General features: G+C 45.8%; 1 protein-coding gene across 1 annotated transcript in view; it reads left to right on the plus strand.

The window, feature by feature from the left end:
- LOC126191507 (uncharacterized) overlaps positions 1-14495 on the plus strand; it is a 42717-nt gene extending 28222 nt beyond the window's left edge. The window contains exons 3-5 of the mRNA XM_049932402.1: positions 5879-6019; positions 8407-8499; positions 13725-14495. Coding sequence (XP_049788359.1) covers positions 5879-6019; positions 8407-8499; positions 13725-14026 — 536 coding nt within the window. The 3' untranslated portion in view covers positions 14027-14495. The remainder of the gene's footprint in view (positions 1-5878; positions 6020-8406; positions 8500-13724) is intronic.
- Positions 14496-25509: the final 11014 nt, after the last annotated feature.

Genomic DNA, 25509 nt, shown 5'->3' on the forward strand with positions numbered 1-25509 from the left:
AAGGTTTGTACCTGCTATTATGCTTATAGTCTTTCTTCGTACTGCACTACTGTACTGTAGTAATGACTCATTACAGTAGGGTGCAAACGGTATGTACATCTCATTTTTTTCTCGAATACATTTGCCTAGATAACATATTCAAGCGATTAAAATTTCAAGATCACAGTTTAATGTAAGCGCGAGATGAGCCATTACAAATTGGACATGCTGGTTCATTAATAACCAGTTTAACCGGCAGAATGGTGAATGTAAGCACGCAGACATGCATACACTGTGTTGCACAGGTGCCGGATGTCAGCTTTTGGGACGGAGTTCAATGTCTGTTGCACTTGCTCGATCGATACGGGAACAGTCGATGCTGGTTGTGGACGACGCTGGAGTTGTCCTCCGATGATGTCCCATATGTGCTCGATTGGAGACAGATCTGGTGATCGAACAGGCCAAGGCAACAAGTCGAATTTCTGTAGACCATGTTGTGCTAAAACCAGTATGTGGGCGAAAGTTTGGAGGACACCCTCTGCAGCTCAACACGTCGAATCAGCAGGCTGACGTACAAATTTGCAGTCAGGGTGTGTAGGATTAGCACGAGAGAGCTCCTACCGTCGTACGAAATCGCACACTAGACCACAGTTGCAGGCGTAGGTGCAGAGTTCAAAATGGTTCAAATGACTCTGAGCACTATGGGACTTAACATCTGAGGTCATCCAGTCCCCTAGAACTTAGAACTGCTTAAACCTAACTAACCGAAGGACATCACACACATCCATGCTAGAGGCAGGATTCGAACCTGCGACCGAAGCGGTCGCGCGGTTCCAGAATGAAGCGCCTAAAACCGCTCGGTCACAGCGGCCGGCCGAAGGTGCAGAGTGTCTATCACGCAAACAGATTGGTTCCAGGATCTCGACTAGCCTCCTTCTAACCAAAACGCGGCCGTCAGTGGCACCGACACAGAATCGGCTATCACCAGAACATACACTCCTGGAAATTGAAATAAGAACACCGTGAATTCATTGTCCCAGGAAGGGGAAACTTTATTGACACATTCCTGGGGTCAGATACATCACATGATCACACTGACAGAACCACAGGCATATAGACACAGGCAACAGAGCATGCACAATGTCGGCACTAGTACAGTGTATATCCACCTTTCGCAGCAATGCAGGCTGCTATTCTCCCATGGAGACGATCGTAGAGATGCTGGATGTAGTCCTGTGGAACGGCTTGCCATGCCATTTCTACCTGGCGCCTCAGTTGGACCAGCGTTCGTGCTGGACGTGCAGACCGCGTGAGACGACGCTTCATTCAGTCCCAAACATGCTCAATGGGGGACAGATCCGGAGATCTTGCTGGCCAGGGTAGTTGACTTACACCTTCTAGAGCACGTTGGGTGGCACGGGATACATGCGGACGTGCATTGTCCTGTTGGAACAGCAAGTTCCCTTGCCGGTCTAGGAATGGTAGAACGATGGGTTCGATGACGGTTTGGATGTACCGTGCACTATTCAGTGTCCCCTCGACGATCACCAGTGGTGTACGGCCAGTGTAGGAGATCGCTCCCCACACCATGATGCCGGGTGTTGGCCCTGTGTGCCTCGGTCGTATGCAGTCCTGATTGTGGCGCTCACCTGCACGGCGCCAAACACGCATACGACCATCATTGGCACCAAGGCAGAAGCGACTCTCATCGCTGAAGACGACACGTCTCCATTCGTCCCTCCATTCACGCCTGTCGCGACACCACTGGAGGCGGGCTGCACGATGTTGGGGCGTGAGCGGAAGACGGCCTAACGGTGTGCGGGACCGTAGCCCAGCTTCATGGAGACGGTTGCGAATGGTCCTCGCCGATACCCCAGGAGCAACAGTGTCCCTAATTTGCTGGGAAGTGGCGGTGCGGTCCCCTACGGCACTGCGTATGATCCTACGGTCTTGGCGTGCATCCGTGCGTCGCTGCGGTCCGGTCCCAGGTCGACGGGCACGTGCACCTTCCGCCGACCACTGGCGACAACATCGATGTACTGTGGAGACCTCACGCCCCACGTGTTGAGCGATTCGGCGGTACGTCCACCCGGCCTCCCGCATGCCCACTATACGCCCTCGCTCAAAGTCCGTCAACTGCACATACGGTTCACGTCCACGCTGTCGCGGCATGCTACCTGTGTTAAAGACTGCGATGGAGCTCCGTATGCCACGGCAAACTGGCTGACACTGACGGCGGCGGTGCACAAATGCTGCGCAGCTAGCGCCATTCGACGGCCAACACCGCGGTTCCTGGTGTGTCCGCTGTGCCGTGCGTGTGATCATTGCTTGTAGAGCCCTCTCGCAGTGTCCGGAGCAAGTATGGTGGGTCTGACACACCGGTGTCAATGTGTTCTTTTTTCCATTTCCAGGAGTGTACAACAGTCCGCCCTACCCTCCAACGAGCTCTCGCTTGACGCCACTGAAATCGCAAATGGCGGTGACTTGGGGCCAGTGGAAAGCACGCTACATAGCGTCTGGCTCGGAGCTGTTCTTGAAGTAACCGATTTGCAACAGTTCGTCGTGTCACTGTGGTGCCAGCTGCTGCTCAGATTTCTGCTGTAGTACCAGAGCCATGCGACAAACACGATGGCCTTCCCTCTCGGCTGTGCCACGTGGCCGCCTGGTGCCCGATCTTCTCGCGCCTGTACATTCTCGTGGCCAACGCTGCAGCAATCACATACAGGAGCTACATTCCTGCCAAGTCTTTCTCCAGTATGGCAGAAGCGTCTCTTAGCCCTACTACACGACATTGCTCAAACTCAGTAAGGTGTTGATAACGGCGTATTTGCCGCCTTAAAGGCATTCTTTATTAACTTCAACTCACCACGCTCAATCTCAGAGGTACGAGGGTAGTTTGAAAAGTTGTCGTAATCACCACGAGAGGTGATTCATTGGACTGTGAACACGTGGCATATCAGTGCTCTTGGAAGAGAGCTGTTGCTGTGATGTGGCTCTGTTGTTGTTCCCGTGTAGTGATTTGCGAAGATGGAAAAAAACGAGATTCGAGCAGTGATTAAATATCTTCATAAAGAAAGGTTTGAAAGCAAAGGACGTACACGCCGATTTCCATAATTTACTGGGGGACTCTTCTGCTTTATATTCATCTGCTCCCATGTGGACAAATGGATTTAAATTTGGTCGGGAGAGCTTAGATGATGATACGCGCAGTGGTCGGCCAAGATGTGACACTACTCCCGAAATCATTGCAAAAGTGCACAACATGGTCATGGAGGATCGCTCATTGAAAGTGCGTGAAATTGCTCACACTTTCCAGACGTCATCTCATTGTAACTGAAGAATTAAAAATGAAAACATTATCTGCAAGATGGGTGCGGCGACTCTTGACGCTGCATCAAAAACACATGAGAATGGACATATCGGAATGATTTTTGGCCCGTTTTAGGAGAAACGAACAAGATTTTTTCCGCCGGTTTATGACCACAGATGAAACTTGGGTGCACTGTTATACCCCAGAGACGAAACAACAGTTAGATCAATGGAAACGTGCTGATTCTCCGCTATCAAAGAAAGCAAAGACAATTCCTTCGGCGGGAAAGATCATGGCATCAGTGTTCTGAGATGCGAAGGGGAATCTGTTTGTAGATTACATCCCCACTGGGCAAACAATTACTGGAGAATACTATACTAACCTCCTGGACAAATTCCAACAAAAGATACGTGAAAAAAGGCCAGATTTAGCAAGGAAGAAAGTCATCTTCCATCAAGACAATGCGCGCCATGGCAAAATTACACGAACTAAGGTACGAATTGTTACCACACCCGACTTATTCACCTGATATGGCTCCGTCAGACTTCCATCTCTTCCCAAAAATGAAAATTTTTCTTGGTGTACGAAGATTCACTTCAAACGAAGAACTGATAGCCGGAGATGACAACTATTTTGCAGGCCTGGAGGAAACTCATTTTCGAGATGGGATCAAGGCACTGGAACATCATTGGACCAGATGCATTAATTTACAAGGAGAGTAGATCGAAAAACAAAAAAAAAAGTTTGAGTGATGTAAGTACTTTTTTTCTATTCCTTTCGGAGAACTTCTCAAAGCCCCCACGAAACTAACGCTCACGACCCTTACAGCGTACATTTAAAGCAAAGCTGATTTGCATCCTCTTAGTGGGGCGACTGCTGCGAAATTTGAACAGACATCCTGTTTCAGATGTCGAAACACGTCTACAACTTTCGTTTATGTCGCATAGCTTCTTCTTGGCGTTGAGAATTTTTTTTCTGTCAGTATATTTAGACTACAGGCCATTAATACTGCTACACCACGAAGATGACGTGCTACAGACGCGAAATTTAACCGACAGGAACAAGATGCTGTGATATGCAAATGATTAGCTTTTCAGAGCATTCACACAAGGTTGGCGCCGGTGGCGAAACCTAAAACGTGCTGACATGAGGAAACTTTACAACCGATTTCTCATACCCAAACAGCAGTTGACCGGCGTTGCCTGGTGAAACGTTGTTGTGATGTCTCGTGTAAGGAGGAGAAATGCGTACCAACACGTTTCCGACTTTGATGAAAGTTGCATTGTAGCCTTTCGCGATTGCCGTTTATAGTATCGCGACATTGCCGCTCGCGTTGGTCGAGGTCCAATGACTGTTAGCAGAATATGGAATCGGTGGGTTCAGGAGGGTAATACGGAACGCCGTGCTGGATCCCAACGGCCTCGTATCAGCAGCAGTCGAGATGACAGGCATCTTATCTGCATGGCTGTAACAGATCGTGCAGCCACGTCTCGATCCCTGAGTCAACAGATGGGGACGTTTTCAAGACAACAACCATCTGCACGAACTGTTCGACGACGTTTGCAGCAGCATGGACTATCAGCTCGGAGAGCATGGCTGTGGTTACCCTTGACGCTGCATCACAGACAGGAGCGCCTGCGATGGTGTACTCAACGACGAACCTGGGTGCACGAATGGCAAAACGTCATTTTTTCGGATGAATCCAGATTCTGTTTACAGCATCACGATGGTCGCTTCCGTGTTTGGCGACATCGCGGTCAACGCACATTGGAAGCGTGTATTCGTCATCGCCATACTGGCGTAACACCCGGCGTAATGGTATGGGGTGCCATTGGTTACACGTCTCGGTCACCTCTTGTTCGCATTGACGGCACTTTGAACAGTGGACGTTACATTTCGGATGTGTTACGACCCGTGGCTCTACCCTTCATTCGATCACTGCGAAACCCTACATTTCTGCAGGATAATGCACAACCGCATGTTGCAAGTCCTGTACGGGCCTTTCTGGATAGAGAAAATGTTCGAGTGCTGCCCTGGCCAGCATATTCTCCAGATCTCTCACCAATTGAAAACGTCTGGTCAATGATAGGCGAGCAACTGCCTCGTCAGAATAGGCCAGTCACTATTCTCGATGAACTGTGGTACCGTGTTCAAGCTGCATGGGCAGCTGTACCTGTACATGCGATCCAAGCTCTGTTTGACTCAATTCCCAGACTATCAAGGTCGTTATTACGGCCAGAGGTGGTTGTTCTGGGTACTGATTTCTCAGGATGTATGCACCCAAATTGCGTGAAAATGTAATCACAAGTCAGTTCTAGTATAGTATATTTGTCCAATGAATACCCGTTTATCATCTGCTTTTCTTCTTGGTGTAGCAATTTTAATGGCCAGTAGTGTATATTCAATATCTCGTGCTGGAGGAGGCTGATGGGTCCTGCTCGCTACGTAACATAGTTGGGGGGGGGGGGAGGAGGCTGATGGGTGCAACTCGCTATGTAACATGGTTGTGGGGTGGCTGTGACGTCACCTGCTAGCAGTAACAGAGTAACGCGGGACTGGTGTTGTGACGCGCTGCGTGTTGGCTTGCAGCAGCTGCTGGTCAGGCGCGGCCCATCCTGCTGCCGCGGCCAGCGCTGAGGATCCTGGAGCGGCAGCCGTGCTCCTGCGCCGCCGAGACCTGCGGCTGCTGCGCCAGCATAGACCTCAGCTACATCAACTTCAGCGAGAAAGGTTTGTCGCCCTCTCAGCCCACACTACAGACCTGAGCTTATGTGAAGCGTCAGGCTTCACACCACCTGCAGACTAAAGTACGAGAACTTTGCACTATTACGAGAACGGTAGATTAATACTCACGATGTAGTGGAAATGCTGAGTCGCAGATAGACCCATCAAAAAGACCGGCGGACAACTTAGCTTTCTGCCAAAAAGGCCATCATCCGTGTTAAACACACACATTATATATATATATATATATATATAGGGTGATCCATTGATAGTGACCAGGCCACCAGGCCAAATACCTAACGAAATAAGCATCAAACGAAAAAACTAAAAAAACGAAACTTGTCTAGCTTGAAGGGGGAAACCAGATGGCGCTATGGTTGGCCCGCTAGATGGCGCTGCCATAGGTCAAACGGATATCAACTGCGTTTTTTTAAAATGGGAACCGCATTTTTATGACATATACGTGCAGTACGTAAACAAATATGACTGTTTTAGTTGGACCACTTTTTTCGTTTTGTGATAGATGGCGCTGTAATAGTCACAAACGTATTAGTATGTGGTATCACGTAACATTCCGCCAGTGCGGACGGTATTTGCATCGTGATGCATTACCCGTGTTAAAGTGGACCGTTTACCAATTGCGGGAAAGGTCGATATCGTGTTGATGTATGGCTATTGTGATCAAAATGCCCAACGGGCGTGTGCTATTTATGCTGCTCGATATCCTGGACGACATCTTCCAAGTGTCCGGACCGTTCGCCGGATAGTTACGTTATTTAAGGAAACAGGAAATGTACAGTCACATGCAAAACGTCAACAACGACCTGAAACAAATGATGATGCCCAAGTAGACGTTTTAGCTGCTGTCGCGGATAATCCGCACATCAGTAGCAGACAAATTGCGCGAGAATCGGGAATGTCAAAAACGTCGGTGTTGAGAATGCTACATCAACATCGATTGCACACGTACCATATTTCTATGTACCAGGAATTGCATGGCGACGACTTTGAACGTCGTGTACACTTCTGCCACTGGGCACAAGAGAAATTACGGGATGATGACAGATTTTTTGCACGCTCTCTCTTTAGCGACTAAGCGTCATTCACCAACAGCGGTAACGTAAACCGGCATAATATGCACTATTGAGCAACGGAAAATCCACGATGGCTGCGACAAGTGGAACATCAGCGACCTTGGCGGGTTAATGTATGGTGCGGCATTATGAGAGGAAGGATAATTGGCCCCCATTTTATCGATGGCACTCTAAATGGTGCAATGTATGCTGATTTCCTACGCAATGTTCTACCTATGTTACTACAATATGTTTAACTGCATGACAGAATGGCTATGTACTTCCAGTATGATGGATGTGCGGCACATAGCTCGCGTGCGGTTGAAGCGGATATTTCATGATAGGTGGATTGGTCATCGAAGCACCACACCATGGCCATTACGTTCACCGGATGTGACGTCCCCGGATTTCTTTCTGTGGGGAAAGTTGAAGGATATTTCCTATCGTGTTCCACCGACAATGCCTGGCAACATGCGCCAGCGCATTGTCAATGGATGTGCGACATTGCGGAAGGCGAACTACTCGCTGTTGAGAGGAATGTCGTTACACGTATTGTCAAATGCATTGAGGTTGACGGACATCATTTTGAGCATTTATTGCATTAATGTGGTATTTACAGGTAATCACGCTCTAACAGCATGCGTTCTCAGAAATGATAAGTTCACAAAGGTACATGTATCATATTGGAACAACCGAAATAAAATGTTCAAATGTACCTACGTTCTGTATTTTAATTTAAAAAACCTACCTGTTACTAACTGTTCGTCTAAAATTGTGAGCTATATGTTTGTGACTGTTACAGCGCCATCTATCACAAAGCGAAAAAAGTGGCCCAACTCAAACATTCATATTTCTTTACGTACTACACGAATATGTAATTAAATATGGGGGTTCCTATTTAAAAAAAACGCAGTTGATATCCGTTTGACCTATGGTAGCGCCATCTAGCGGGCCAACCACAGCATCTGGTTTCCCCTTCAAGCTAGACAAGTTTCCTTCTTTGAGTGTGTGTGTGTGTGTGTGTGTGTGTGTGTGTGTTATCTAACCCGATGAAGGCCTTTTTGACTGAAAGCTTACTTCTTTGACAGTATTTTTCTTGGGCCAATCTGCGACACAGCATCTCCGCTGTAGTGATCTGTCCTTTTCATAATTTTGCATTATTCCATCCTGGATTTTTCATTGTTCATACAAAAACTTTGTCACTCACACTTAACACAAGAAAGAATTCTGATCAACTCATTTCTAGGTCACGTAGTGCATTTTTAGTATATGTATGCTCGGATTCAGAAACTAACCAAACGAATCTTACCTCTGTTTCAGGATGTATGAACTTCACAGTCGCACTGAAAGACCTCTCGGTTAAACTGGACTTGTTAGTAAATGACAAGAGTATATATCGGACTGGACTCTCAGGTAAAGTGTACATGTTAGAAACTTCTGTATGTATGTGTGTCTATACAGGGTGAAATGCACTACAATAGCTGCGCGGAGTGACCGCGCAGTTAGAGGCGCCATGTCACGGATTGCGCGGCCCCTCCCCCTGGAGGTTCGAGTCCTCCCTCGAGCACGGGTGTGTGTGTTGTTCTTAGCATAAGTTAGTTGAAGTTACTTTAAGTAGTGTGTAAGTCTAGGGACCGATGACCTCAGTAGTTTGCTCCCTTAGGAATTCACACACATTTGAACACTACAATATACACAAGTCGTGAAAAACATTCAGCTAAACTATTAGTGCACACAAAAATGATTAAATTTTGAGATTATATTTAACAAACCAAAAGTCACAGAACTGTAATTTTTCAATTTTTGTCAGCGTACATGGCACGCTGAAAGTTCTACGGCAGTCAGCCGAAATGTGGCAGAGACATACAACATTTCGATAACAGACGGTCATCATTTTCAGGCACGGCAGTGCTCGAGCGGTATCTTCAGTTGACGAAAATGGTTTTATAATTTGTCTTTTTCACAGGGCCAAAAATTTATCGTGTACATCTTGTACAAAATACTCAGAATTATTCAGACACCACCAACCGCTTCAATAAAAAACAAGTTGAAGCTTTACCGTCCGATTGTTACTCAACACTTGCTTTAGCTGCGTTGTTGAATGCATGAGAGAAGTTGCCGGCTACTGAACAGTCATGTTACAGGGATATAAGTTCTAGTGACATGATTTCAAGAACATAAATTTCGAAGTGGTTGTCAGATTCATATATTTGTAGTAGTGTTAGTGCATTTAATTTTACTCAACTTGGCGCCGACACCAAACGATCTGGTTCTTTCTTGCCACTAACAGAAAGCACTAATTGTATACGACTGAGCTTCGATATTCATTAGTCACGACATGTGCAAAAGACAACAGAATCTAGAGTATGCTGATATAATCACTCCATATTTAGCAACCATATACAGTACAATTGCTCGCTCGTCGAAAGATCCGTAACTGAAGACTGGAAAGCTGCACAAATCACAACAATACTCCAGAAAGGAGTAATACGCTGAATTATAGACCCATATCGCTAACGTCGATTTTGCAGTACGTTTTTGGAACATGTGCTGAGTTCGAACATTATGAGTTATGTCGAAGAAATCGATTTATTGACAAACATCTAACACGATTCAGAAAATATCGACGTTGTGAAACACAACTAGCTCTTTATTCTCACGAAGTAATGAGTCCTATCGACAGGGGACGTCAAACTGATTCCATATTTTTAGATTTTGACACTGTTCCCCGCGAGCGACTTCTAAGCAAATTACGTGCCTATGGAGTATCGTGTCAATTGTGTGAGTGGATATGCGATTTCCTCTCAGAAAGGTCACAGTTCGTGGTAATTGACGGAAACTAAACAAGTAAGACACAAGTAATAAATGGTTAAAATGACTCTAAGCACTATGGGACTTAGTATCCGAGGTCATCAGTCCCCTAGACTTAGAACTACTTAAACCTAACTAACCTAAGGATATCACACACATCCACGCCCGAGGCAGGATTCGAACCTGCGACCGCAGCAGCAGCGAGATTCCGGACTGAGGCGCCTAGAGCCGCTCGGCCACAACGGACGGCACAGAAGTAAAATCTGGTGTTCCAAAAGAAAGTGTTATAGACCCTCTGCTGTTCCTGATCTGCATAAATGATTTAGGAGTCTGAGCAGCTCTCTTAGATCGCCTGCAGATGGTGCTGTCAGTTACCATAATGTAAAGTGACCAGATGAGTAGACATCTGTATGGAGAAAACAGTGTCTTTTTAATGTAAAGTGTAAATAATGAGAAGTGTGAAGTCAGTGACATGAGTACTAAAAGGAATCCGCTAAATTTCGGTTACACGATAAATCACACAGGTGTAAAGGCTGTTAACTCAGTTAAATACTTAGAGATTAGAATTACGAGTAACTTACGTTGGAGCGATCACATAGCGGATGTCGTGGGTAAAGCAAACCAAAGACTCCGATTTTTTCACAGAACAGTTAGAAAATGTAAGAACCCTAGTAAAGAGACTGATTAGATTACGCTTGTCCGCCCTCTTCTGAGAGTACTGCTGTTAAGTGTGGGAACCGCATTAGACAAGATTCGCGGAGGACATCGAAGAAGTACAAAAATAGGCAGCTCGTTTTGTACCATCGCGAATTAGGAGAGCGTGTGCCACGGACATGATACACGAATTGGGGTGGCAGTCCTTAAAACAAAGGCATTTTTCGCTGCGGCAGAATTTCTTACGAAATTTCAGTCACTAACTTTCTCCTCAGAGTGAGAAAACTTTTTGCTGGCGCCTACCTACATAGGGAGACAATAAATGCATAGGGAGATAATAAAATAAGACAAATAGCAAGGAAAGATTTAAGCATTCGTTTTTCCCGAGCACTGTTCGGGAGTGGAACGATGGAGAAGTGACTTGAAGAGTATTGAAAATATTTTTGGAACGTGACTATAAACAGTCGTTGTATGAAATGCATGTTTGACCATCAGCTGCTATCATTTTAATCGCAAATATCGACCGGGTTCAGTCACAGACCATCTTCACGGATTAGAGCTAAAAACGTTTCAGCCACAACACCATATCTGTCAATACTTAAATAATGGCCACGTCTCATATTTAGAACTCGAGTATACAACACAGGACACACTAATAGTAAGCCGGCCGGAGTGGCCGAGCGGTTCTAGGCGCTACAGTCTGGAACCGCGCGACCGCTACGGTCGCAGGTTCGAATCCTGCCTCGGGCATGGATGTGTGTGATGTACTTAGGTAAGTTAGATTTAAGTAGTTCTACGTTCTAGGGCACTGATGAAAAAATTGGTTCAAATGGCTCTGAGCCCTATGGGACTTAATATCTCAGGTCATCAGTCCCCTAGAACTTAGAACTACTTAAACCTAACTAACCTAAGGACATCACACACATCCATGCCCTAGGCAGGATTCGAACCTGCGACAGTAGCGGTCGCGCGGTTCCAGACTGAAGCACCTAGAACCGCTCGGCCACCTACGGCCGGCGGGCAAGATCTCTTCAGTACTGCTTCTAAAAGTGCTGTGTTGTATACTGGAATTTGTGACATGCTCTACACATGAAACGAGGCCATTATTTAAGTAATGACAGATGTGGTGTTGTGGCTGAAACTGTTTTAGCCGTAATCCGTGAAATGGTCTGTGACTGAAACCGGCCGATATTTGCTTTTGTATGTCCGTGCTTTTAGCAGGACGTATTTGGAACGACGGCCGTTTACTATCGTGACAAAAAATAAAAACACCTGCAGCCGTCCTTATGATTTTATTTATTTTGTCGCTACCAGTTTCGACACTTCATTGCGTCATCTTCAGGCTGTTTTGATGCGGCACAGGTTGATACGATCCCCATGAATAACCCATCAGTTGCCAGCATTACTGGAATCGCAGATAATGTGTCAGCACTCCAACTGTCAACTCAGTGAACTGTCAACTCAGTTGACAGTTGAGATAAGATCGCAGATAATGTGTCAGCACTCCAACTATCAAGTTGCCAGCATTACTGGAATCGCAGATAATGTGTCAGCACTCCAACTATCAAGTTGCCAGCATTACTGGAATTGCAGATAATGTGTCAGCACTCCAACTATCAACTCAGTGAACTGTCAACTCAGTTGACAGCTGAGATAAGATCGCAGATAATGTGTCAGCACTCCAACTATCAAGTTGCCAGCATTACTGGAATTGCAGATAATGTGTCAGCACTCCAACTATCAACTCAGTGAACTGTCAACTCAGTTGACAGTTGAGGGTTGGAGTGCTGACACATTATCTGCGAATCCAGTAATGCTGGCAACTGATGGGTTATTTGTGGGGATCGTATCAACCTGTACCGCATCAAAACAGCCTGAAGATGACGCAATGAAGCGTCGAAACTGGTAGCAACAAAATAAAATAAAATCATAAAGACGGCTGTAGGTGTTTTTATTTTTTGTCACAGGTCGATATTTGGGATTAAAATAAAAGCAGCTGATGGTCAGACATGCATTTTATGCGTGATGATCATTCGATGACCCTTCCGTCGGGGCACTCAATTGTGATTTGCAGAACAATGACGTAGATTTAGATGTTGATCTGAGACCTCCCTCTCTCAAGGGCAGTCACCCCCCCCCCCCCCCCCCCCCACGGTTCGACCACTCTGTTCTTACAACGGAACCTCCCCATCGGACCCCCCTCAGATTTAGTTATAAGTTGGCACAGTGGACAGGCCTGGAAAACTGAACACAGATCAATCGAGAAAACAGGAAGAAGTTGGGTGGAACTGTGAAAAAAATAAGCAAAATATACAAACTGAGTAGTCCATGTGCAAGATAGGCAACATCAAGGATTGTATGTGCTCAGGAGCACCGTGGTCCCGTGGTTAGCGTGAGCAGCTGTGGAACGAGAGGTCCGTGGTTCAATCCTTCCCTCGAGTGAAAAGTTTAGTTTTTTTTTTTTAATTTTCAGACAATTGTCACATCCACAAGAAAACCTAAATCGGGCAAGGCAGAAGAATCTTTTTACCCATTCGCCAAGTGTACAAGTTAGGTGGCTCGACAACATATTCCTGTCGTGTGACGCACATGCCGTCACCAGTGTCGTTTGTATATCAGACGTGTTCTCCTGCGGAGGAATCGGTTGACCTATGACCTTGTGATCAAATGTTTTCGGTTCCCGTTGGAGAGGCACGTCCTTTCGTCTACTAATCGCACGGTTTTGCGGTGCGGTCGCAAAACACAGACATTAAACTTATTACAATGAACAGAGACGTCAATGAACGAACGGACAGATCATAAATTTGCAAAAATAAACTTTTTACCTGAGGGTAGACTTGAACCAAAGACCTCTCATTCCGCAGCTGCTCACGCTAACCACGGGACCACGGCGCTCCTGGGCTTACACTATCCTTGATGTGGCCCATCTTGCACATGGACTACTCAGTTTGTATATTTTGCTTATTTTTTTCATAGTTCCACACAATTTCTTCCTGTTTTCTCGGTTGATCTGTGTTCAGTTTTTCAAGGCCTATCCACTGTGCCAACTTATAACTAAATCTGAGGGGGGTGCGATGGGGAGGTTCCCTTGTTAGTAACACTAGACTGCTCGGAGGAGAGCTGCTAGCGCGGCAGAAACGCAGCACTGCAAGCGGCGCGTGTGTGTCTCGCAGCGCGCAACCCGCCGCCGCTGTGCGTGCCGCTGCCGATGCTGCCGGCGGTAGCGCTGTGCGTGCGCGTCTACGACATCCACTGGGAGGACGGCGCGCTGCACGTGTGCGCCAACCTGGAGGCGACCGTCTTCTCGACGCCGGCGCTCGTCATCCCCTTCGACTGCATCCGGCTGGGTCCCGGAGGCGTCGACCTGGTGCGGCCCAGCGCCTCCACGTCGCAGTTCGGCCTCTTCCCGCACGCCCCCAGGGACCCTTCGCAGCGGATCGCCGCCTCTCCAGTGCCCACCAGGAGGCGGCCGTGAACCGCCCCCGTCACACCAACACCGACTCAAAGGGAAGGCCTCGGCGCTTGTTCGTGACGTCACGTCAGCTAGGCACGGCGAACGCCATGTCTGTTGCAGGCATACTCATAATGGTGGTGTCTCCCTCCCTGACACAGGAAAATGTGAAACTATTGGCGGTAGTTGACCAACACACATTGTTCTGAGAGATTTCTGCACTCAATTAATTGTGCAATTCATTACACTTCTTAACAAATAGTGTACTCCTGAGCTTAAATTTCCACCTGTTTTAAGGATTGACATACAAAAACAACTTCATGGTCCAGCAGCAACAGAATTCGTGCTTCTTTACCTTATCTGTAAATCTGAGGAAGTTACCATTGTACTGGGTTGCTTTTACAAGTAACTGTGAACATATTTGTGCTCTTCTTTAGGTATCTTGGTTGACTATGGGGTGAGGAGCACTGAATGTTAATGAAATATCTTGCGATTGTACACGTTGGGGGAGGGGGTGGGGGACAGAAGAAGAGGCAAAAGAGAGATACTTGTTTTATCAAATAAAATTTTTTTTTATCTTATAAAGTGTCTCCTTTCAGTTGCAAGAGGGGAATATTTATCTTTTCTAATGTGCATGTTTAATAAAGTTTAAGCTCAGCAGTATTTTCGATGTATGAAGCTATTTTGTTTCCTGTTTAGAATTCCTTTCGTTGAAAACGACTGCAATCTAATGACTGACAACAGTTAAACATTTACACATGTAAATTCGTTCACAATTACAGTGACGATGTCAAACGAAAATAAATAAAAGAAACGAGTTCATTGTAGGGGGGTTGGGGTAAGTTTCGATAACAAAATGGATCAAGTAAATATAGTTACTTGAATGTAAAATTTCCGAAGCTTGCAATGGGGCAAAGCGTCTTCTCATGTTGATTTACGTTTGTTTCGACAGGATTCAGTAATACAGAACTGTGATCTTCATTTGTAGCTTTACTATAGTAAGAAAATCTTTCATCTAAATAAAACTGCAAAATCCAAAACAATACCAAACATCTTGTCCAGAAATAAGAGATTTATAGTGATAAGCACGCCCAGGCGTTTCTGCCTGCAACAGACCTGGCGTTCGCCGTGCCTAGCTGACGTGACGTCACTAACAAGCGCCGGGGCCTTCCTTTGAGTCGGTGTTGGTCGGTGTTGGTCACACGCACCACGCACTGTCTGCGGAACGGCCTGGGCGCGCCTACAGCTAGGAAGCAGCGCCAAGTGGACAGCTACAATAGTTTAAATATTTAGTGTTGGACTAATACATGTGACCAGAATTTAAAACCACCGTTATAGGTTTAAGTGAAAATAAAATAAAGAAATGATTACTACAAGCGACCCAGAAATTTATGGTTGAGCCACGTAACAATGGAGGAGACTACCACCAGTACCGTAGCTATCAGTTACTTTCCACACAGACCCGACATTCTGTTCCATATAACATCCAGCTTAATACTTTTCACATCCCAATATCTACCCACAGCTACGAGTAATACCCACAGTTATTAGTAATAAGGAGAAAGTACATCATGACACCACCACCTTGTCACAAATATCACTACCTACACAGACGTACAACTACACTGCAACACCAAGAAATAATAAATGTAGAGTATTCTTCGGGAATTTCTCTTCTAATTCCCGCAGCGTCACCCGATTTAATTCGACTACATTCCATTATTGTCCTTTTGCTTTTGTTGATGTTCATCTTATATCCACCTATCAAGACACTGTCCATTCCGTTCAACTGCTCTTCCAGGTCCTTTGCTGTCTCTGACAGAATTACAAAGCCAAATTTGGGTGAAATCAATTCAAAGATTTTGAGGAGATCCTGGACTTACAAGTATGTACAGTCTGCTTCATTATATACAAATACACTCCTGGAAATTGAAATAAGAACACCGTGAATTCATTGTCCCAGGAAGGGGAAACTTTATTGACACATTCCTGGGGTCAGATACATCACATGATCACACTGACAGAACCACAGGCAAATAGACACAGGCAACAGAGCATGCACAATGTCGGCACTAGTACAGTGTATATCCACCTTTCGCAGCAATGCAGGCTGCTAATCTCCCATGGAGACGATCGTAGAGATGCTGGATGTAGTCCTGTGGAACGGCTTGCCATGCCATTTCCACCTGACGCCTCAGTTGGACCAGCGTTCGTGCTGGACGTGCAGACCGCGTGAGACGACGCTTCATCCAGTCCCAAACATGCTCAATGGGGGACAGATCCGGAGATGTTGCTGGCCAGGGTAGTTGACTTACACCTTCTAGAGCACGTTGGGTGGCACGGGATACATGCGGACGTGCATTGTCCTGTTGGAACAGCAAGTTCCCTTGCCGGTCTAGGAATGGTAGAACGATGGGTTCGATGACGGTTTGGATGTACCGTACACTATTCAGTGTCCCCTCGACGATCACCAGTGGTGTACGGCCAGTGTAGGAGATCGCTCCCCACACCATGATGCCGGGTGTTGGCCCTGTGTGCCTCGGTCGTATGCAGTCCTGATTGTGGCGCTCACCTGCACGGCGCCAAACACGCATACGACCATCATTGGCACCAAGGCAGAAGCGACTCTCATCGCTGAAGACGACACGTCTCCATTCGTCCCTCCATTCACGCCTGTCGCGACATCACTGGAGGCGGGCTGCACGATGTTGGGGCGTGAGCGGAAGACGGCCTAACGGTGTGCGGGACCGTAGCCCAGCTTCATGGAGACGGTTGCGAATGGTCCTCGCCGATACCCCAGGAGCAACAGTGTCCCTAATTTGCTGGGAAGTGGCGGTGCGGTCCCCTACGGCACTGCGTAGGATCCTACGATCTTGGCGTGCATCCGTGCGTCGCTGCGGTCCGGTCCCAGGTCGACGGTCACGTGCACCTTCCGCCGACCACTGGCGACAACACCGATGTACTGTGGAGACCTCACGCCCCACGTGTTGAGCAATTCGGCGGTACGTCCACCCGACCTCCCGCATGCGCACTATACGCCCTCGCTCAAAGTCCGTCAACTGCACATACGGTTCACGTCCACGCTTTCGCGGCATGCTACCAGTGTTAAAGACTGCGATGGAGCTCCGTATGCCACGACAAACTGGCTGACACTGACGGCGGCGGTGCACAAATGCTGCGCAGCTAGCGCCATTCGACGGCCAACACCGCGGTTCCTGGTGTGTCCGCTGTGCCGTGCGTGTGATCATTGCTTGTACAGCCCTCTCGCAGTGTCCGGAGCAAGTATGGTGGGTCTGACACACCGGTGTCAATGTGTTCTTTTTTCCATTTCCAGGAGTGTAGATTATGAAAATTTGTCTGGCAGTACTACAGTGGCTGGGTGTTGTGTGCTGTCCTTAGGTTAGTTAGGTTTAAGTAGTTCTAAGTTCTAGGGGACTTATGACCACAGCAGTTGAGTCCCATAGTGCTCAGAGCCATTTTTTGAGTACTACAGTGTTTGAAACGTCCGCTTAGAATAATTATGAATGACTATACTGATAAAATTCTAGGTTATTTGAACGTACTCAAACAGTTCTCTCTTTACTTTTTCTGATCACTAAACTGACACACAATATTTTTTAGCACAACGCAATCTGACTTTCAATAATTCCTACAAAAGAATGGCCCTGACTAACAATAACCATACCTTTCATGACTCACTTACCTCACAAAAATCTTCGTTACTTGAACTACTGCAATACAGCGAGCGCCAATACTTCCAGCTAAATAAAAGATTCTAACTACTGAAGGCACTAAATACTGATAGGCATAGTTAGAAAATGAATATATATATATATATATATATATATATATATATATATATATATATATATATATATACACTTCTGGAAATTGAAATAAGAACACCGTGAATTCATTGTCCCAGGAAGGGGAAACTTCATTGACACATTCCTGGGGTCAGATACATCACACGATCACACTGACAGAACCACAGGCACATAGACACAGGCAACAGAGCATGCACAATGTCGGCACTAGTACAGTGTATATCTACCTTTCGCAGCAATGCAGGCTGCTATTCTCCCATGGAGACGATCGTAGAGATGCTGGATGTAGTCCTGTGGAACGGCTTGCCATGCCATTTCCACCTGGCGCCTCAGTTGGACCAGCGTTCGTGCTGGACGTGCAGACCGCGTGAGACGACGCTTCATCCAGTCCCAAACATGCTCAATGGGGGACAGATCCGGAGATGTTGCTGGCCAGGGTAGTTGACTTACACCTTCTAGAGCACGTTGGGTGGCACGGGATACATGCGGACGTGCATTGTCCTGTTGGAACAGCAAGTTCCCTTGCCGGTCTAGGAATGGCAGAACGATGGGTTCGATGACGGTTTGGATGTACCGTACACTATTCAGTGTCCCCTCGACGATCACCAGTGGTGTACGGCCAGTGTAGGAGATCGCTCCCCACACCATGATGCCGGGTGTTGGCCCTGTGTGCCTCGGTCGTATGCAGTCCTGATTGTGGCGCTCACCTGCCACAGGAGTGTATATATATATATATATATATATATACATATATATAAAAAGGAAATTTGTGCCTGGCGGACACACGTCCAGTTCGTTCGCTTATAGTGTTGTTGTTGTTGTTGTGGTCTTCAGTCCTGAGACTGGTTTGATGCAGCTCTCCATGCTACTCTATCCCGTGCAAGCTTCTTCATCTCCCAGTACCTACTGTAACCTACATCCTTCTGAATCTGCTTAGTGTATTCATCTCTTGGTCTCCCTCTACCATATTTACCCTCCACGCTGCTCTCCAATACCAAATTGGTGATCCCTTGATGCCTCAGAACATGTCCTACCAACCGATCCCTTCTTCTAGTCAAGTCGTGCCACAAACTTCTCCCCAATCCTAATCAGTACCACTTCATTAGTTATGTGATCTACCCATCTAATCTTCAGCATTCTTCTGTAGCACCACATTTCGAAAGCTTCTATTCTCTTCTTGTCCAAACTAGTTATCGTCCATGTTTCACTTCCATACATGGGTGCACTACATACAAACACTTTCAGAAACGATTTCCTCACACTTAAATCTATACTCGATGTTAACAAATTTCTCTTTTTCAGAAACAATTTCCTTGCCATTGCCAGTCTACATTTTCTATCCTCTCTACTTCGACCATCATCAATTATTTTGCTCCCCAAATAGCAAAACTCCTTTACTACTTTAAGTGTCTCATTTGCTGATCTAATTCCCTCAGCATCAACCGACTTAATTCGACTACATTCCATTATCCTAGTTTTGCTTTTGTTGATATTCATCTGATATCCTCCTTTCAAGACACTGTCCATTCCGTTCAACTGCTCTTCCAGGTCCTTTGCTGTCTCTGACAGAATTACAATGTCATCGACGAACCTCAAAGTTTTTATTTCCTCTCCATGGATTTTAATTCCTACTCCGAATTTTTCTTTTGTTTCCTTTACTGCTTGCTCAATATACAGATTGAATAACATCGGGGAGAGGCTATAACCCTGTCTCACTCCCTTCCCAACCACTGCTTCCCTGTAAGCCCCTCGACTCTTATAAGTGCCATCTGCTTTCTGTACAAATTGTAAATAGCTTTTCGCTCCCTGTATTTTACCCCTGCCACCTTCAGAATTTGAAAGAGAGTATTCCAGTCAACATTGTCACATAACTAATGAGGAGGTATTGAATAGAATTGGAGAGAAGGGAAATTTGTGACACAACTTGTCTAGAAGAAGGGATCGGTTGGTAGGGCACATTCTGAGGTATCAAGGGATCACCAATTTGGTATTGGAGGGCAGCGTGGAGGGTAAAAATCGTAGAGGGAGACCAAGAGATGAATACACTAAACAGATCAGAAGGATGTAGGTTGCAGTAGATACTGGGAGATGAAGAAGCTTGCACAGGATAGAGTAGCATGGAGAGCTGCATCAAACTAGTCTCTGGACTGAAGACCACAACAACAACATTCTTCGAGAATACATTTGTCTAGGTAACATAGTTAAGTAATTAACATTAAAAGATCACAGGGTAATCTAAGTGCTTGATAAGCCATTGAAAATGTGGAACGCTGCTACATTAAAAACCAGTGTAACCGCCAGACTTTTGAATGCGCGCAAACGTACCTGCATTATGTTGTGCAGGTGCCAGGGGTCAGTTTGTGGAATGGAGTTCCATGCCTGGTACACTTGGTTGGTCAATACAGCAGTTCATGCTGGCTGTCGATGACGCAGCAGTTGTCGTCCGTTGATGCTCCATGTATGCTCTATTGCAGACACATCTGGTCATCGAGCACATCAAGGCAACATGTTGACACTCTGCAGAGCATGTCGGGTTATAATAGCGGTATGTGAGAGAGCGTTATCCAGTTAGAAAACACCCCCTGGAACTCTGTTCATAGACGGCAGCCCAACAGGTCAGATCACCAGGTGACAGACAGATTTGCAGACAGGGTGCGTGGGATGACCACGACAATGCTCCTGCTGTCACTCGAAATCGCACACCAGACCATAACTCCACGTGTAGGTCGAACATGTCTAGCATAAGAAACTTCCTGACACATTAAAACTGTGTGCCGGACCGAGACTCGAACTCGGGACCTTTGCCTTTCGCGGGCAAGTGCTCTACCAACTGAGCTACCCAAGCACGACTCACGCCCCGTCCTCACAGCTTTACCTCTGCCAGTACCTCGTCTCCTACCTTCAGCGCACACACCGCTGTAGAGTGAAAATTTCATTCTAGAAACATCCCCCAGGCTGTGGCTAAGCCATGTCTCCGCAATATCCTTTCTTTCAGGAGTGCTAGTTCTGCAAGGTTCGCAGGAGAGCTTCTGTAAAGTTTGGAAGATAGGAGACGAGGTACTGGCAGAAGTAAGGCTGTGAGGACGGGACGTGAGTCGTGCTTGGGTAGCTCAGTTGGTAGAGCACTTGCCCGCAAAAGGCAAAGGTCCCGAGTTCGAGGCTCGGTCCGGCACACAGTTTTAATCTGCCAGGAAGTTTCATATCAGCGCACACTCCACTGTAGAGTGAAAATTTCATTCTATGTGTAGCATACCTTCTCTGCGCGATAACAACGGTGAAGTCACTGATGACAGTGCCACTAGAGCAGAGTTATTAAACACTGTTTTGCGAAACTCCTTCACCAAAGAAGACGAAGCAAATATTTCTGAATTCCAATCAAGAACAACTGCCAAGGTGAGAAACATAGAAGTAGATATCCGCGGTGTAACAAAGCAACTTAAATCACCTAATAAAGGCACGGCCTCCGGTCCAGATTGTATACCAGTCAGGTTCCTCTCAGAGTATGCTGATAAAATAGCTCCACAATTAACAATTATATACAACCAATCGCTCACAGAACGATCCGTACCTAAAGACTGGAAAATTGTTCAAGTCACACCAATACCCATAAAGGGAAGTAGGGGTAATCCGCTGAATTGCAGCCCTGTATCACTAACGTCGATTTCCTGTACGGTTTTGGAACATATACTGTATTCGAACATTATGAAGTACCTAGAAGAAAACGATTTATTGACACATAGTCAGCACGGATTCAGAAAATATCGTTCTTGTGAAACACAACTAGCTCTTTATACTCATGAAGTAATAAGTGCTATCGACAGGGGATGTCAAATTGATTTCATAATTTTAGATTTCCAGAAGGCTTTCGACACCGTTCCTCACAAGCGTCTTCTAACCAAACTGCGTGCCTACGAAGTATCGCCTCAGTTGTGCCACTGGATTTGTGATTTCCTGTCAGAAAAGTCACAGTTTGTAGTAATAGACGGAAAGTCTTCGAGTAAAACAGAAGTAATATCCGGCGTTCCCAAGGAAGTGTTATAGGCCCTCTATTGTTCCTGATCTATATTAACGACATAGGAGACAAGCTGAGTAGCCCTCTTAGATTGTTTGCAAATGATGCTGACAATTACCGTCTTGTAAAGTCACCAGATGATCAAAACGACTTGTAAAATGATTTAGATAAAATATCTGTATGGTGCGAAAAGTGGCAATTGACCCTAAATAAGGATCAGTGTGAAGTTATTCACATGAGTACTAAAAGAAATCAGCTAAATTTCGATTACGTGATAAGTCACACAAATCTGAAGGCTGTAAATTCAACTAAATACTTAGGGATTACCATTACAAATGACCTAAATTGGAACGATCACATGGATAATATTGAGAGTAGAGCAAACCAAAGACTGCGATTAATTGGCAGAACACTTAGAAGGTGCAACAGGCCTACTAAAGAGATTGCTTACGCTACGCTTGTCCACCCTATTCTGGAGTTTTGCTGTGGTGTGTGGGATCCGCATCAGGTGGGACTGACGGATGACATCGAAAAAGTACAAAGAAGGGCAGCTCGTTTTGTATTATCGCGAAATTGGGGAGATAGTGTTACAGACATTATACGTGAATTAGAGTGAAAATCATTAAAACAAATGCATTTTTCGTTGCGACGGGATCTTCTCATGAAATTTCAATCACCAGTTTTCTCCTCCGATTGCGAAAACATTCTGTTGCCACCCACCTACATAGGGAGAAATGATCTTCGCGATAAAATAAGAGAAATCAGGGCTCGTTTTCCCCGCGTGCCGTTATAGAGTGGAACGGACGAGAGACAGCTTGAAGGTGGTTCATCGAACCCTCTGCCAGGCACTTTATTGTGAATAGCAGAGTAATCACGTAGATGTAAATATAGATGTAGGTTGGTTGCAGGACCTCAAATTGCCTCCTTCTAAGCAATCCTTCTAAGCAACACACGACGATCACTGGCACCGAGGCAGAACCATCTTTCACCAGAAAACACAACAGACCTCGACCGTGCCCTCCAATGAACTCTCGCTTGACACCACTGAAGTTGCAAATGGTGGTTGTTTGTGGTCAGTGGAGTCACGCTACAGAGCACCACCTCCAACAGTCATGTACATTCCTGCCAAGTCTTTCTGCAGTATCGCAGAAGGGACATCCAGGTTCTCTTAGCCCTATTGGCTGGTTCAAATGGGTCTGAGCACTATGGGACTTAACTTCTGAGGTCATCAGTCCCCTAGGACTTAAGAACTACTTAAACCTAACTAACCTAGGGACATCACACACATCCATGCCCGAGGCAGGATTCGAACCTGCGTCCGCAGCGGTCGCGCGGTTCCAGACTGTAGCGCCTAGAACCGCTCGGCCACTACGGCCGGCTCTTAGTCCTATTACACGACATTGTTCAAACTCGGTGAGTTGGAGATAATGGTGTCTTTGTCACCGTAACTAACATTCCTAACTAACACCAATTCACCACGTGCAGTCTCAAAGGTTATTAACGCTCACAACCATTACCGCATGTATTTGAAGCAAACCTGATCTGAATCCTCATAGTGGCGCTACTAGCAACATTCTTATGCGAATTCGTGAAGTTTGAACAAACGTCATCTTTCAGATGTAGAAACAATTCTACCAACTTCGTTTCTACATCTACATCGATACTCCCGCAAGCCACCTGACGGTGTGTGGCCGAGGGTACCTTGAATACCTCTATCGGTTTTCCCTTCTATTCCACTCCCGTATTGTTCGTGGTAAGAGAGATGTCGGTATGCCTCTGCGTGGGCTCTAATCTCTCTACATCTACATCCATAGTCTACGTTTACGTCGCACAACTCCTTTTTGATGTTTTGATTTTTTCCGTCAGTCTATTTCACCTTCTAAAATGTTTTATGTTAAAACTGAAAAATTTTACAACGTAATGGCTGGAGAATGACAATTTGACCGCAGCCAACCTGACCCAAAGAGGGGAAATGTACATGACTGGTTAACAAACTCAACATTCCCCCACCCATGACCACCCTCATACCTAGCCCCTCCCTAACTGGTCGATGAAGTGGGCTGGTACTACTGCAGCACAAGACAAGGAGACCACCGCGCCGGGCAGCCTCTACGTCGCAGGCTGAAAGAATGTGCTTGCTGCATCTCCACTCATATTAGAGGCGAGAAATTAATCCCCACAGGACTGATACTCGTGACGTGTGCTGTTTGTGTGCCAAATTTGGTTGAAATCAATTCAGGGATTTTGAGGAGATCCTGGACGTACAAGTGCGTACAGTCTGCTTCATTATATACAAATAGATTATGAAAATTTGTCTGGCAGTACTACAGTGTTATCCGTATATATGGATAAGATGATAAACACTTCAGAGTGCTTCGATAGTATTCTTAGCAGCATTCGTCAGTTCAATGGAAATGGTCAGATGCAAACAAGATGGCCGATTAGACTGTCCTTACTGTATGTAAATCGTCGGAAACGGACTATGTCGAACTACTTCTATCACATGATTCTGCCATTATCACACTAATTCATGACTCATAAGGAATTATGCGTCTTTATATTATTCTATGTGTAGCCTGCGAACAGCTTTCAACACAAACAGTATAATGCACTTCAGATTTTATTTTTTGCATTTGTTTTAATCATTACGACATCTGCATTTTTTCCGTCTACTTACAAAGCTGCTGATTATATTTCATGGGGCCTTAAACTGCTAACCTGAACTGCGGCAGTTCCATGAATTTTGGAAGACGTGCCGGAACAATCTATATGCTGGGAAAGTTTCAAGTTTGTAATGATCTATAACAGTTGTCATGGTATAACATTTATTTCTCTTTCGGTAAAAAATTATCAGGAGGGTTTCTTTAAAACTCAATAAAATTGTACTTTACTTTAATGGTCGAAATAACAAGATCCATTAAATATAACGAAACCTCCGACACTGCAAGAAATATTCGGTGGAACGTAAATATGTGTGACAGTAAATTAGTGATCAGTCGGAATTCACTAGCCGACAAAAAATATATGATCCAAAAAGAAACATCCACTAGTGCAAATACAACTTATTAGACACCATGCTACGATATAATTTTCAATAAAGCGAATATTGCTATCGCACTCGGAAATGGGTACGAGGCTCCCCAATTGACATAACGAAAATTCTTACTGCCTTTACTGAAAACGATTCCTGTTGATATCAGCGCACTTCTTCCACCCACTCTGTAATAACGTTTTCTGCAGTAGTTACGACCGCTATTCGACAGCGTCCATGACATCGTTGTCAGCAGAAATTTTTTTTTAACCGAGATCTTCGTTGAGTTTTGGGAATCACTGGAGCCATTTCCGCCAAGTACAAATGATATGAAAAACTTGGAAATCTGTTTGCAAAGCACTAAGTTGTAGGACGTAGGTTTCGTCATGATTAGGAAAGTTACTGGGTACGGTTCAGTGATAGGCGGTGGCGGATCATGGACCTGAATTCTGGGGAGGCCAGGAAACATATCGGATTGGTTGGTTGATTTGGGGGAGGGGACAATACAGCAAGGCCATCGTCCCATTGGATTAGGGAAAGATGGGGAAGAACCATCCCGGCGTTTGCCCCAAGCACTTTAAGGCAATCACGGAAAACCTAAGTCAGGATGGCCGGACGCGGGTTTGAACCGTCGTCC

The sequence above is a fragment of the Schistocerca cancellata genome, chromosome 6, assembly GCF_023864275.1.
Source record: "Schistocerca cancellata isolate TAMUIC-IGC-003103 chromosome 6, iqSchCanc2.1, whole genome shotgun sequence".
Lineage (NCBI taxonomy): Eukaryota > Metazoa > Arthropoda > Insecta > Orthoptera > Acrididae > Schistocerca > Schistocerca cancellata.